The sequence below is a fragment of the Musa acuminata genome, chromosome BXJ3-4, assembly GCF_036884655.1.
Source record: "Musa acuminata AAA Group cultivar baxijiao chromosome BXJ3-4, Cavendish_Baxijiao_AAA, whole genome shotgun sequence".
In the NCBI taxonomy this organism is placed as follows: domain Eukaryota; kingdom Viridiplantae; phylum Streptophyta; class Magnoliopsida; order Zingiberales; family Musaceae; genus Musa; species Musa acuminata.
The window spans coordinates 38,388,225-38,403,641 of NC_088352.1; the positions used below are offsets into that span (position 1 = coordinate 38,388,225).

At 41.4% G+C, this 15,417-nt stretch overlaps 3 protein-coding genes across 7 annotated transcripts; 1 reads left to right on the forward strand and 2 right to left on the reverse strand.

Moving 5' to 3' along the window:
* Window positions 1-1,020: 1,020 nt before the first annotated feature.
* On the reverse strand, window positions 1,021-4,999 carry LOC103975288 (uncharacterized). 2 transcript variants are annotated; one of them, XM_065145114.1, is made up of 3 exons: window positions 4,930-4,999; window positions 4,470-4,701; window positions 1,021-1,630 (listed from the first exon to the last, which is right to left on the reverse strand). In XM_065145114.1, exons 2-3 carry the CDS (start codon window positions 4,659-4,661, stop codon window positions 1,271-1,273), a joined length of 552 nt encoding a protein of 183 aa, XP_065001186.1. In that variant the 5' UTR covers window positions 4,662-4,701; window positions 4,930-4,999; the 3' UTR covers window positions 1,021-1,270. The 2 variants fall into 2 exon arrangements, with proteins under 2 accessions (XP_065001186.1, XP_009388488.1); XM_009390213.3 differs by having other exon boundaries at window positions 4,831-4,996.
* A 670-nt stretch (window positions 5,000-5,669) lies between these two features.
* Window positions 5,670-7,762, reverse strand: LOC135581878 (histone H2A variant 1). Of its 4 annotated transcripts, none has more exons than XM_065145707.1 (3): window positions 6,817-6,904; window positions 6,523-6,718; window positions 5,670-6,132 (listed from the first exon to the last, which is right to left on the reverse strand). In XM_065145707.1, exons 2-3 carry the CDS (start codon window positions 6,628-6,630, stop codon window positions 5,836-5,838), a joined length of 405 nt encoding a protein of 134 aa, XP_065001779.1. In that variant the 5' UTR covers window positions 6,631-6,718; window positions 6,817-6,904; the 3' UTR covers window positions 5,670-5,835. The 4 variants fall into 4 exon arrangements, with proteins under 4 accessions (XP_065001779.1, XP_065001780.1, XP_065001782.1 ...); XM_065145708.1 differs by having other exon boundaries at window positions 6,523-6,639; window positions 6,817-6,900; XM_065145710.1 differs by having other exon boundaries at window positions 6,523-6,642; window positions 6,817-6,886.
* A 3,930-nt stretch (window positions 7,763-11,692) lies between these two features.
* On the forward strand, window positions 11,693-14,544 carry LOC135634927 (3-ketoacyl-CoA synthase 11-like). Its single transcript, XM_065145679.1, has 2 exons — window positions 11,693-12,524; window positions 13,565-14,544. The coding sequence occupies exons 1-2, from the start codon at window positions 11,781-11,783 to the stop codon at window positions 14,342-14,344; spliced, it is 1,524 nt and encodes a 507-aa protein (XP_065001751.1). The 5' UTR covers window positions 11,693-11,780; the 3' UTR covers window positions 14,345-14,544.
* Window positions 14,545-15,417: the final 873 nt, after the last annotated feature.

Consider the following 15,417-nt stretch of genomic DNA (forward strand, 5'->3'; position numbering starts at 1 on the left):
CCTCAGACTAGAATGAGAGAAGCTCATGGACAACTCTGCTGCTCTCATGTGTGTGCGTGCGCGCGTGCAGTAATCCACTGATCCCACACATTATGCGATCATAGAACAAATAAATATATATATTTTACTTTAAATTATTAATATTATTTGCATTTCGTTTTGTTTGGACGGAAGTCCACCGCAGCCTCCACGGCTTTTGCTTAGCCTGCACGCGAAGACGTTGACCGCCACGTACGGGTCGGTTTCCTCTCATCTAATCACCTCTCGAAGATTACCTGTGCTGGGATTGGACGGCGACATGCGGGACCAAATGATCCGATGTCACGATGGCATTAGAGAAACGGCGACTGCCGACGCCGTGGCACGTGCGACGCGGTTCGGCGTTTCTTTTTCCACCTCACGCGGTTGTTTGACCGGCACGGGAAACGCGTATTGTGACTCGGCACGACCGCCCGAGTCGCGAGGCGTGCCTTTCTCGCTTCGTTGTTTGATACCAAAGTGCGCGTAGGAAAATACTTTTTTTTTTTTTATTATCTTTCTATCAATTTTCCCCACTTTTCATGCAAAATAATAATAATAATTTTTTTGGTCTTTGTATTTTCTTTATTATTGTTATATTTATGGCATAAATATCCCTTTATCCTCCACATATCTCTCTCTTGACCACCAAAAAGGAAAAACATAATTTAGCCACTAATAAAGAGTCTAATCATTAATTAATTTGAGCTAAAAATATCAAAAAAATTTACTTATGGTAGTCAACTATCTATCCGGATATTCTAATGATACTACTATTAATTAGATCCAAAAATTCCAACCTAGAATCAGAATATCACAAATAACTTTCCTACTAACTGCATTTTTTATCAGCTAATTTCTGTGTGTGTCCTAATTAGTAATCCCTTCATCTCTCTCCATTTAAATTGATGTTAAGGAGTCTCCCTGTGCCCACAGATGTTTTGAATACTACGTACAACAATGGAAGTTCATGTCACCTGCCATCCACATAAAATGCTGAAATAGAAAAATTCATGGATGCATGCCTAATTTTGAGATGTAACGAGGATTGTTTACATTGGCATTAAATTCTAAACAGTTGCAACATCAATCTGCAGAATAAATAGTGCTGCGGGAAAAAAAAAGAATCCATATTGCTTGGAATATAAATGATGCATCCATGAAGTACCCACAAATAAACATATTTCCAAAACCTTAAATGACAAGTCGGCCGTGTGATGGGAACACAAAGACGACGCACAACCAGTCTGTTTCAGGTCGTTGGCTTGCCTGCGACTCGCTCGGCTATCCACCCCAAGCCGTCATACAATCCTTCACCGGTAATGGCACAGCAAGCCTGGATGTGCCAGTCATGATTCTTGATGCTGTGGAGGGAGAGAGCATCAGTTATCTCGGCCGGGGACATGGCATCCTTGAGATCCTGCTTATTGGCAAATACGAGTACCACGGTATGCTCGAGGTCCCCATGCTGAAGAAGTCGAAAAAGCTCATCCTTCATAATGTTGATCCGAGCTCGGTCAGTACTGTCGATTACAGCAATAAGAGCATGACTCCCTCGATAATATGTTGCCCATGAGGTTCTCAGCCTTTCTTGTCCCCCTAGATCCCACACCTGCTTACTAGGAATGACAGTATTAGACATGGAATGCAGTTTTAAGCTAGCCCAATAAGCCAAGGATCTATGACCAGTTCTTGCACCACAAAATGAAGGAAATCCAGTCATAGACATAGCTCACTAAACGAACATAGGAAAAATGCATAACTTAGGCCAATAAGCTTAGTAAACATCAATATTCTAATAAAAATAGTGAAATTTATTGAGACATGGATAAAATACTGTTCAATTTTGTGGAACAAAAAGAATATAAAAAGAATATGGGCATATATGTTCTCTCCATCCTATTCAGATATATGAACTCAAGTAGAAGGACTTTTAATAGTTATTTAGTTTTTCCATTTGCTGAAAAGATGACAAGTTATAACCAGAAAACAGAGACCTACTGGACAAGGTTTTGTGAACACAGAATCTAGGAAAAGTCAACTAAAATGTCACTTTTGATGAATCCAGCATATATACTTTTAAGTTACATTTCAGGAGCCTACTATTTGTTTCTCAAAGCATAAATGCATCTCTTTTTAAGTCACCAAGTTGTCTGCAAACAGATGCAAAGTGTAATATCATATAATTGCCAATACATTTCAAGTACAATAAACAAAGCACCGTCTCGATGCCAAGTAGTTACCATAATCAGTTACAGAACATCTGATTGTACACAGTTATCACCTTCAAGTTTAGTCTTAAACAAGAAGCTGTAATCCTAATAGTGCATGTATAAGTTCACATGATTAATCATATAATGTGACTAAATAGCCACTGAAATGCTAAACATTTCTTTATGGACATTTATAAGGTTGCTAGAAATAAATATAAATGAACTACCTGCGGTATAAGTTCATGTCCTATCATTCCACCAGCCAAGAAAAAAGATTTCTCCACACTTCTTACCAGATGAATACGTAGATTCATCTCATGTATCTAGCAAGCCTTTTAAAATAGAAGAAGTAAGAAAACCCTTCAGAAGAAGAAAAGAAAGACAAAAGCTCTTCATTCATATGGGACTTGTTAACATTTTGAATAATTAAAGCTATTGCTTTAAGCGCATTAATTCCACTAGTTAAGAAAAAACTTTGCAAGTTAATGCTTTGATTTTTATGTTTCTTAATATGAGATAGAACAATCCTGCATACGAATTGTATCCACAGGTACCTCACAGAATTAACTTCATTCACCTTTTACAGAACGAACTTACAAACCTTGATACAGGATCACCAATTGGTAAGTATTTTTCTGGCTATTACAGGTACATCACACTGGCTCTCTATAACTTACCTCATATCAATTTTCAATTCACACAAAAAAAAAATCCAATGATGGTACATTTAACCTAACTTTGCAAAGAAAATAAAAACTTCAAATTTAAAGCTTCACTTTTCAAACAATGTTCAGCAAATACAGCATGATAAATGCAATTAAGAAAAAGTATTATATCTCAAATTAGTTATACATACGATACAAGTTATAAAGTTGAAAGTATGCTATCACCGACATCCCAAAACAACTTTACTTCTTGGAGGCAACAAGCCACATATCTAGGGACTAATTGTAAAAAAAACATGGACCAGCATTCCATGGACTGCTGGGGACTGAAATGGACAAAGTGTGATATTTCTAAAGTAAAACATGGATTGTATATCAGTAATTACTTCAAGTGATTTCAAGTGCTCCTTTTTGGAGCCAATGGCAATAGATCATCACAAGAACTCTTACTTACTACAAAGTCTATAGGGGAAACAAACATCAAAATCTTAAACAATGGAAGAAAGTGTGAAGCAAAAAGGAGATCAAGCACCAGATATGGGATGAGTAGAATCGGAAACATAGATCCATATTTCAATTTGAACTACACTTGTACATTTACTGAGATCACTAAAACTGTTTGACAAATCACCTTCATTTACATCAGAATCTTACCTACATGACTTACTCTAAATCCAAAGAGAGCACTTTTTTCAACTATAAACCAAATTCTTGAAGATCATAAATTTTTTTTTTGGTAAGTTGAAGATCATAAATTCATGAACTATAGTTTCATTTTCCATAGGAAGCCAACAAGTTGCAAGAAGATTTATATTCCTACACTGCATTATAATCAACTAACTTTTCTACTATGTATCTCAATCTGACTATAAAAGCATCAACCAAAGGAGATTACTTCCATCTAGGTTAACTCCAATTTTTTACCACCGCATGTGTTCGGCTATCAGCCTCTCTTTGTTATAAAAAGTAATCGTTTCCTCTCCTATTCATCCCACACCCATATTACTCTTGTTCTGTTATCATTACTAATAAACAGACCAATCTTAAAATCACATGATCATCAACACATCCACAAACCCTAATTTATTAGCACCCGTTGTGGAGCTCACTGGTTCATAACATTGTCCACATTATCCACATTAACTTCGACTCCGCATGTTGTAGGTTTCTCCAATTATAAAGCCGATGGTACAAGAATCAACCATCAAATTTTCGCTTTAGAACTACAGAAAATAAAGGTTATCGAACATATATAAATTTTGACCTCAGACAAATTTACATCACCAACCGTATGTCATATAATAGAAAAAATAACAAGACCAGTTGTATGTGAATGAAAGGTTATCCAGCTCAAAGGTTAAAGGAGTGTTTCCACATGAAATTTATCGTCTTTTAACATTATCTCCGACCGTTCTCCAGACAGCCAAAACCAACCGCTAGTTACAATTAAAGTTCTTGAGAAATTAGAAATTAAATAAGATGATGATCGTCGAATGGCAATGGAATGCTTGATAGAATATAATCAACAAGCAATTGGAAATGAGGGATCAAAAAGGACATAATTGTCGCTGACCTCAAACCGTATGTTCTTATAGACGACCTCCTCCACGTTGCTCCCGATGGTAGGACTCGTGTTCACGACCTCCCCCAGATGCAACTTGTACAGCGTCGTCGTCTTGCCGGCATTGTCCAACCCGACGACCACGATCTTGTACTCACTCGCAGGGAACAACATGAACCAGAACCTCGACAACAGCGCCCCCATCTCCTCTTCCGCGGTCCAAGTATCTCCCCACCTCTCCAATCTATCGAACAAAACAAATCCAGCATCAAACTACGACCCCAAAACCGAATAAGCATTCATCAAGAAGGAAAAAAAAAAAAAGAGAGATCTTGGAAACCCTAGATTGTGAGATCGAGATCGAAGAACAAACCAATAAATCAAACGCCGAAAAACGGAATCGATTAATCGAAGAAACAGAACGAGGAGCTCCGAATCGTGAGAAGAGAGGAACGCATCTTAACGATCCTACTCGATTAGAAATCGTGAGGCGAGAGGGTGGGAAGACCAGAGGAATCTCCAATTCTTGGAAGTGTGCCCAAAAACGGATACGAGTTATCATGATCCATTCATATATGCACACTCCAACATCATAACCAGCAACCATTCTACCCGAGTACCCGCCGTGTGATTGGAGAAGGTTGGGACCCACAAGCCGGTGTTATGGGCCTCAGTCCTTCCTCCTATCAAAAGGCAAGCAAACGTTGTCTGAGCCAGCGTGGCAAGACGGCAATTTGGCTTAAGCGCGACGGATTTGGGGTTTTTTTTTGGGTACGATTTAGTTGGGACTGTTTAGTATGCTATATATAATCTACCTTATTCAATATATATATATATATATATATATATATATACTATCCATATCCATGTCTGATCAAATATGAAGTAAATTTTGATTAAAAAAAACCCTAATTCAAATAGTTCTCTAAAATTATAAATCAAAAAAAAAAATCAACTATGATATCTGAATATTTTTTAACAAAAAAAAATAAATGATGAAGATTGGATTTCATATCAAGACTTGGCTATTAAGAATTAACATCCAATAATATGATAATTACTGACAAAAACAAAAAAATCATGAGAAACTCCTGTTTCATCTCAAGCAAGGATAAATGAATTATAAAGAGCTATGAGAAGAATTACAACTAATGTTAAGCTATATAACCACAATCATTAGCAAAGTTAGATTAGATTAAAAGATGCCACAAACTTAGTGCCAGTCTTACATCAACAAAACAAGAAATGCTGCAGCAAACATTACAAACACCAAATGCAAGAAAAGAGAGAGAGAGAGAGAATCACATACAAGCTGAGAACTACAACATCATCACTAACTACAACATCAAGCCCTATGTCAAGCTAAAGCACAGCAAGTTCATTCTTTGGTGGATTTGTTAATAAGGGACTTGTGGATGTGGGGGATGACACCACCACCAGCAATGGTGCCCTTGATGAGGGTGTCGAGCTCCTCATCCCCTCGGATGGCCAGCTGAAGGTGGCGGGGGGTGATACGCTTCACCTTGAGATCCTTGCTTGCGTTTCCGGCAAGTTCCAGCACCTCTGCTGTCAGGTACTCCAGTATGGCTGCGGAGTACACTGCGGCGGTGGCTCCAACTCGCCCGTTTGCAGAAATCCTTGTTTTCAGCTGGCGGTGGATCCGACCAACGGGAAACTGCATGCACAGATGATGTACACCACACGACCAACAAAATATGAGAAACTTAAAGAGAGATATGTTTGTTTTCCTTGTGTTGGAAGAAGTGAAGAACAATGTTACATGTAACATTGGATTCTACACCATGTAAATTGAAATAGAAGTCAACAGTCCAAGCTAGATCACACACTCGAAGCATGCCACCGTTGACCTGAACACTACTACTACAGAACACAAAAAACCAAAACTTGGAAAAGGATTTAGGTCAGACAAAAGATAAAGAATGATCGATGCACGTAAACCTGATAGAACAGGAATTCCTGATCAAACCCAATATGGAGATCCCAAGAAAGCCATTACTTCCTCGGTTCTCCAAAGTCAAAAGGAGCCAAGAAGAACAGGGCCGACCTGAAGTCCAGCTCTGGAAGACCGGGAAACGGGCTTCTTCTTGTCCTTGTCTTTGTTCGCCGCCGTCGTCTTCGCAGCCAGAAGCCCCTTGCCACCTTTCCCTGCCATTCTTCGATCCTACTAAACAATAAGCCTTCGATGAGGAACCGAAAATCCCTAGACGAAAAAAAGAAGCCTTTTTTTCCCCGCGAAAACCCTAAATCGAGCATGGAAGAACATGAGACCAAAGCCGAGTAGGTGACTTGAAATGAAGAATCAGAAGACGACGAGATAGAAGAGGGAGAAACGGGGTACCTCTTCGGCTTCAAGAGATGTTTCGGCGGATGGAGGGCGAGGAGAGCGGGAGCGGAGCGGAGACGAAATGTCTATAAATGGATAGGCGGCAAATTTTGGGGGCGTTCAGTTTGGCTCCAAAGGCGGGCGGAAATGGAAATTTCAAACGTTTAGCTTTGTTCCAAAACTACCCTCAATCATCTGTTCAATGACTTCACGTGTAAAACGTTGAAGTTACATATCTAACCCCAATAGGTTGACAATTATCTATTTTAGCCCCCAGGATTGAAAGGCCCATTGGTCCTTAGTCAGTCTTCCCACAAGCCCAGCCCATTCAAGCCGATTGACATAAGTCTATTTGATTCCATTAGGCCATTCAAAAAATGCAAATGAAAATTCATGCATAAATATACTTTTTTTCCTTAATTTAGGATCAAAATATTGTCTCGTATAAAGCTCAATTACCAAAAAAGATTCATATACTCAACCATACATGGTTTGAATATTTCGTCGGGTTGTCATATATTATCGTCCGATTCGTATTTTTCATCTCGGTTATTTATTTATTTAAAATAAAAAATATTGTGTGATTAATTTTCACTGTATAATGGATGATTTGACTCGTTACATATTAAAAATAATAATCTCCATTGAGATATCCGAGTCGATTTATGTATTTATGTATAAGCAATAGGCGAATTCACGTAAATTTATTTTTTAATTTTAAAAAATAAGTAAAAAATATATATCATCTGGGAAGGGGAAGAGTTTACTATGATTTCGATCTGCCATAAATTCATGCCGATAGTTTCCACCAAACACAATAACTTATATTTACTGGGAGACAAATACGTTATGTACCTCATAAAATTTATTAGCAACATGCATGGTCGAAGCCAGAATGATTGATATGTTCCTCTCAACAAGGAGGCAATACACCCGGATGAGATGAATGCTTCAGCTGCTACTGTCCTATGATTGATGGAACTGCACATTGCTTGCTTCAGAAAGAGAAGCAAAGAAGCTTATGCTGCCATGGTGATGAATCGATCCACTGTGAGCTTCCTCATGCATTTGTCTTGCATGTCCCCCCTCTGCATCCTGCCACCAGCAAAGAGGAAGATGGAGACAACAAGACCTGCAAGTCTCCAAGCACACTATCATGCTCTCTCTCTCTCTCTTTCGCAGACCTTGTATCCTTGTGAACTTGTCATTCAAGCATGCAACGCATGGAATGGGGTGCACCTCCACACCTACACTCACTTAAGGTTGGTGAGAGTATGGGTATTCATGGGTGTCCTTGAATGCCCATCAAGGGACATTTACTTGTGCATGTGAACCCTCAGGGCGTGAGCTCCGTGTATCATGTGATGTTGTATCCCCAGAATGACACCCATATCTTTGTGAGAGGAGTATTCATTCAGTATCTCATTAATGATTCAGAAGGTGAGGATACCAATTTGTCGACTGACATGTGAGCTAACATATTTATTTTCAGCTCCAGAGAGGAAGATTTTGTTTGAGGAACACATGTGCCTTCCTCTCTTCTTAGGAAGAAATCTTTGTTCCTCGTCGGCAACAAGGTTTTTTGTTTAAGGAAGAAGAAGAGACTTCTTCTTCTCGTGCTGATGCATGCGGATTATAACCAAGAAAGTTTTGTCTGGGGATACATCTCTTGTTCCTTTTTTCTCTCGAGGAAGAAATCTTGTTTGAGCTTCAAAATAAAAAGAAAAGAAAGAGAAAAATATGATACATGTCTTCTTTCTTTTCCTGCTGATGCCGAGTATGATCGATCACAACAAGCTTTGGCTTGAGGAACAAAAAATCTGGTTTGATCCTCCACACAGATACACGTCTGAGTGGAGGATGCTAACCACGATCATTAAAGCAGCCCAGCATGGGCTCCATCTGCAAAGCCATGATGCCACAATCAGAAGAACCGGACCCTCTTCGAGCAGTAGCATCACTGCAGTCAACATTGCTTGCATCAGAATGAAGAAGCAGATCCATCATCAATCACCACCTCCCACCCACCCCATCAGCTTGGCATTTAATGTCCATTCTAACCTGGTATCCCTGCTTTCATAGGGCCAGCATGAGATGAGAATGCCTACCCTATTTTGACCCGGAGACAGGCAATTGAAGATGGTGGAGTTGGAGCCTTTGTCCTACCTGTAAAAAGGAGAGAAAGGTGCCCTCGGCAGCACCACCATTAAAGCCTGCTCAACTAAACTCAGCTCACAACCAATTGGTGTAGCTGAAAACCTAAATGATCACAGACGCCATTCACACCATGCCATCGAATATTGACTTACGCGCTTAGAGGTGAGCTGCACTGCCAAACCTAACACTGCACCATTGGCTCAAAGAAATGATCACATCAAAACTAGTACTAGATTGTTATTTGTTCTCTTTATGGGGTGGAAAGAGACCTTCATACCAAAAAAATTAATTCAAAAAATCCAAAAACAATGAGCATAAAATAGAGAAATAACTATAATTACCTATAATTACAATAGCTTATGAAAAGATAAGTTCACACTCTTAGTTTTTCTTTTTTCTTTTTTTTTTTAAGATAAGTAACGAAGATTGCTTTCTATGTCATTATTTTCCTTCAAATAAAGTTAACTTAGCTTATGAACAAATAAATTACAAAAATAATTCATAATAAAAACATAAATATCAAATTCTATATATTTTCAATGATATTTTAATTCTCAAATATATTTTGCACCGACTAATATTAAATCGAGAATAAATTTTTGATACCATTTAATAAAACATAATCCATAACTCCCCTACATTCACAGATATCAATTATAACGCACTTGAGTTATCCTTACCTAACCCTTGAATGACTCTTTTGTTAACTCTCTCTAAAAACTCTAGAAAGAAACCTTTACGAGCACTCAAAGTATCTTCCTCTATGCCTCTCTCACCCGCCGAAATCTTGAAACTCATAATATATTCGTAGGTATAAATCTTAATTCACTAAGGAGCTTTAATTTAATTAGGATTCCTCTAATTATAATCTAAACACAATTAAAACTCATAAAAATATTTATCCATCCTTACATAGGGTACTTACTGTATATGAACCTGAACATAATTATATATGCCAAAGAAAACCTTACTATCATGTCACCGCTGTTTCTCTACATACTTGTATCGAAATGTGGCCCAAATCTTTTGACATTCTCGAAAAACATGAGAATGTAGCATCTATATATTGGTACTTCACAAAGATAGTGTTGTACATAAACATCCCAAGATAGGGTTAAAAAACCTTAAGGGCCCATAGAATTATTCATCCAACATTGGATTCTAACTGTGGTTTGCAAGGACATGTCGCCCCCACCTCTCGAGGACACATACCATCTCTCTTCTCCACAGCTGCAATCAAGATTAGGCCAGGTCAATTCCAGCTAAATATGAAGCATTTATGTCATTCCTCTTCTCCATTATTTATCTTATCATAATTATTCATGTAATCAGGATTGCCATCTTCTCAAGATTTGTTCCAACCTAATCCAAGCTCACTCATCAACTCAGTTCATCTCACACACACACACACACACACACACACATATATATATATATATACACTTTATCTTAAATAGGAATTACTTTAATTAGCTGGCCTAACTTGTACTCTCACATTTGATGACGGCGAGTTCCATTCTTGGGTAATCAAAGCATGAAACCAAACTGAGACATCCCTTTCATCACCATACATGTTAATTAATTGGATGCATATATATGCTGAGAATAGTACACTGTTATCACAGCATGTATATTAAAGCTTTGCGTGGCGATTTGCACTAATTGTCGTCCTCGTGATCCACTTGATCAACCCATCATTAATGGTTGACATCGAAATAGAACTGTTTGTTGAGGATCTCTTGAATCCAATTGATTGCAAGTCTTTACTAAGCATCCTGAATTCTTTGGCCTTAATCTTCTTGCCTTTCATGGTTTTCCTTTGGGCAAATCGTCCTTCTCCATGTGTGAACTGCTAGGGCTTGTGATGCACCGCCTCTACTTCAATGGTCCAGCATCCTCATCGTCTCAACCAACCGATGCTGATGGCGGACGAAGCCAAGCGTTGTCATCCTCGGTGGCCCGGCTGCCCTACGCGCATGTTGGGAATGATCCACAGTGATGGCTTGCTCCATTAACTCCCTTCTCAGTGGCCGCTAGTGACACTTCATGAACCTAACACGCAATGGAGTAAATGAGAGCATAACTCACGACATTAGATGTGTTTGCCAAGGCTCCATGATACATGTTTGCCGCGTTCTATTAACTCCTCCGAGGCCCCTCATCTCCTCCTCATCGAGATACCAAATCCGAGACATTTCGTTTACTGCAGTATCTACTTTCATCCACTCACTGGAGCGATATGAAACCATGTATACAGATTGATTCTGCAGTCTTTTCTCTTTGATTTAGTAGCTGCACAAGTCGTCCGTTTTGCTATTTAGGAACAAGCACAGGATCTGTATAACATACTCGATGGCAAGGTCGAGGATCGTGGATGCCGGGAGCGAGAGATCTCTACGTTAGCAAACGAGTCGATCACATTAAATGGGTTTTCCTAATCGACTACGCAGACATAACACCAAACCTAATAACAGGATGTCGCTGTACTCTCAGTCCTCCGAGGATGGACTTGCGAGCCACATTTGAATGCTAAGAATATGGGATAAAGCTTGAAAGTGAACTCGGCGACGATGGTCGGTTAGCGACTTGTCTTGTGCATCAAATGCATGCAGATTAATCTTGAGTGGTTTCGCACCACTGTGTTTCTGCGTTCAGATTCCTCCCTCTTCCTCCCCTATAAATACATGGCCTACAAACATGTGCATAGTCCGATATCTCTCTCTCTCTCTCTCTCTCTCTCTCTCTAAATATATATATATATATAATCTATTTAGTCGCTTTGAGTTATCTAGTTCGAAGTGTTCATTCATCTCTTGGCAGCCATGGCTGAGAAGGTTGCACCTTCGGTTGACAACAGGCTTCCGAGTTACCTTCTGAAGCTACTGAAGCCTAACTACATGAAGCTCCTCTATCACCATGTCATCTCGAACGCTCTTTATCTCTGCCTCGGCCCGCTGCTGGTGCTACTCTTCCCTCGCCTATCAACGCTGACCCTCGCCGACCTGCGTGAGCTTCCGAACCAGCCATGGGTTAACCTGTCGGCGGTGGTCATCACATCGACCCTCCTCATGGCGGTGGCCACCTTGTATGCCATGAGCCGCCCCCGCCCGGTCTATTTGGTGGACTTCTCCTGCTACAAGCCGACCCAGGCTCACATGGCCACCCGCGGTGAGATCATGAAGCAGTTCAAGAAAGCCGGGACGTTCACCGACGAGACCGTGGCCTTCCAGCACAAGATGCTGGAGCGGTGCGGCATCGGGGACTCGTCCTACTTCCCCAGGTCGCTGCTGTGCAACCCCATCAACATGAGCCACCGAACCGCCAGTGAGGAGGCGGAGACCGTCATGTTCGGGGCAACCGACGAGCTGTTCCAGAAGACAGGGGTGGCGGCAGCCGACATCAGCATCCTGGTGGTGAACTGCAGCCTCTACAACCCCACCCCCTCTTACACCTCCATGATCGTGAACCGGTACAAGCTAAGGAAGGATGTCATGAGCTACAACCTCGGCGGTATGGGCTGCAGCGCCGGCCTCATTTCCATAGACCTAGTCAAGAATCTCCTTCAGGTATCCCACTTCCTCTCCTTCCCCTCTTTTCTGCTTATCGTTACCATCACTTCCGATCCAAGTGTTCAGACCACCTCAGTTGCTTTCAGCGGCAAAACCTGACCGTGAGAGAAGCCTTGGACATGGTTAAACTAGGTGGCCATGGCTATCTGGGCAGCACCTCAGCTCCGTAGCATCTGCACATGATAACCTAGGCCATGGCCGAGAGCAAGAAGTTAATGCACACATAACCCCACCCCATTTCTCACGTCCACCATGGCAGATGGCCCTGCCATCATCAGCACTTCACTGACTACTACTGTTCATCATCATCATCATCAGTGCCATGCATGTGATTTCTGCTCGTCCTGGAACTGCACGCACCATAACTCCTCCACTAACTCCTTTTGCTTCGCCTTTGTCGGATCTCGTACTCTACTGTATAACCTAGACTATCCATTGATGATGCTTCTAACCATGCCATAATGGATGCGTATAAACGTGAAGTATATATCGAGTCATATGGTCCCAATACTCGTCGCACTCGTATTACTTCCACCAAAATTTATTGTACTTTCTCCATCCATCCTCGTATCAGTTGGTGTATCCGAATGCATCTATATACGTACATGGACCAGCACAAGAGCAGCGGGTAAACAGGCGACGAGGCAGTAAATGGAGGTGGGTGGGCGGTAGTGAATGATGGGCAGTGGTTAATGGGTTTACAGAGATGCCAGTCTCCGGTCTGATGCCGGACCCCGGAGTTCCCTCGATAACACACACTACCAGCATGAATCATGAGATGGATACGGGAACGGCAGGTTTGACGATTGTGATCATCCGGGAGTGGGGCGGGGACCACGGGTACGGAGCGGGTAAGGGTTCCACCTCGTACGATTGGAGTCGCTGGAGCTGCGGCGCCTGACTCGCCGGGAACGCCCACGTGTTTCCCGGCTCGAGTGGCAGCTTTTGTCGGCTTGCGTAAAATGTGGTCGACGATGATAGATTATTAATTTAATCGGATGTAAATATTGGTAATTACATGGGAAGTAAATGGGCAGGTGCACCCGAACAGCTACGCGATGGTGGTGAGCACCGAGAACATGACGCTGAACGCCTACTTGGGAAACAACCGGTCGATGCTGGTGAGCAACAGCCTGTTCCGCCTCGGTGGCGCAGCCGTCCTGCTATCGAACCGGCGGTCCGACAGGCGGCGTTCCAAGTACCAGCTGGTTCACACCATGCGCACCCACCGAGGCGCCGAGGACTGCAGCCACTCGTGCGTGATGCAGGAGGAGGACGCGGAGGGGAAGGTGGGGGTGGCGCTGTCGAAGGAGCTGATGGTGGTGGCGGGTAACGCGCTCAAGGCCAACATCTCCACGCTGGGCCCGCTGGTCCTCCCCATGTCGGAGCAGCTCCTCTTCCTCGCCGCCATGCTCCTGCGCAAGGTGCTCAAGCTCAAGATCCGGAGCTACATCCCCGACTTCAAGCTGGCCTTCGAGCACTTCTGCATCCACGCCGGCGGCCGCGCCGTTCTGGACGAGCTCGAGAAGCACCTCGAGCTCACGTCCTGGCACATGGAGCCGTCCCGCATGACGCTCCACCGCTTCGGCAACACCTCCAGCAGCTCCCTCTGGTACGAGCTCTCCTACATCGAGGCCAAAGGCCGCATCCGGCGAGGCGACCGGGTGTGGCAGATCGCCTTCGGGTCGGGGTTCAAGTGCAACAGCGCCGTCTGGCGAGCTCTCAACACCGTCCTTGCCGTCCACAAGAACCCATGGACGGACGAGATCCACAAGTTCCCGGTACACGTGCCCAAGGTCACGCCTATCCTATCCTAAGATGGTCAGCTGCTCAGACGAAGAGACAGGGAAGAAGAAGAAGAAGAAGCATGTTTGCCATGTTGTTGCGGACGCAACAGCTTAATCTACATCTGCATGCAACAACTGCTACACACATTTACTTAATTATGCTTAGTAGATGGGTGAAAGTTGCATTAGCATTAATCATCAAAATCAATTATTATTATTATTATGATTAATCTGAGTAATTATTATTCTGAATCCTGCTTATACACCGATCATTTACCCTCCGATTAATCTTAATTTATATTAAAATAACGTCATAATTGCCCTTATTATCATGAAATAGCGTGTTTTTACCATCATTTGTGGCACCACCATGACAATTATGTTGTTGAAAATTGAAATCACTATTGGACATGTGAACTATATCTATGGAATTCCCAACATATGTTACTAGACAAGACTCAATTATAAATCATCACTATTTATTAGACTTGACATCACTTCAATGTAGCATATATTAGACTCGATCTATTTGACTTGACTAAACACTTGTAACCTTATGATGTTGATCTTTAACTCCGTTATTTTGACCAATTTGACTTCGAGGTAGTTCGATCAAGTCTCGAGTCAAATCAACGAACAGTAAAGCATGTGATGGACGGTTTGCTCGCTTGTTGGAGTGTAGTCAAACTTAGGATATTAATGTTTAATCTCAATTTAATAGTAAATATAGTTTCATAAGTCAACTCAAACCTCCTCATATATTATAAGATTCTTTATTTAAGACTTACGTGCTCATCGAGAGCTAAGCACAACTTAGAATCAAATTATAATATGATATATATGAGATCTACACTAACCATCGGTTTAGTCTTAAAGTACTTTCTTGCCACATTGATTAGTGTATTTTGTTTTCATTTTGGGCCTCTAGTGATACTTAGCATTAAAATTACTTTAATATCATTTGTCATGACCCAACATATTAACTTAGATTTTTTGCGATATTCATTTAGGAGTCGACATCTTTATTGAGGTCCAGAGATAATTGTAGGGTTCAAATAGTTAATAAGTTGATTGTTTTGTGAGAGAAAATATGATGAAATAAA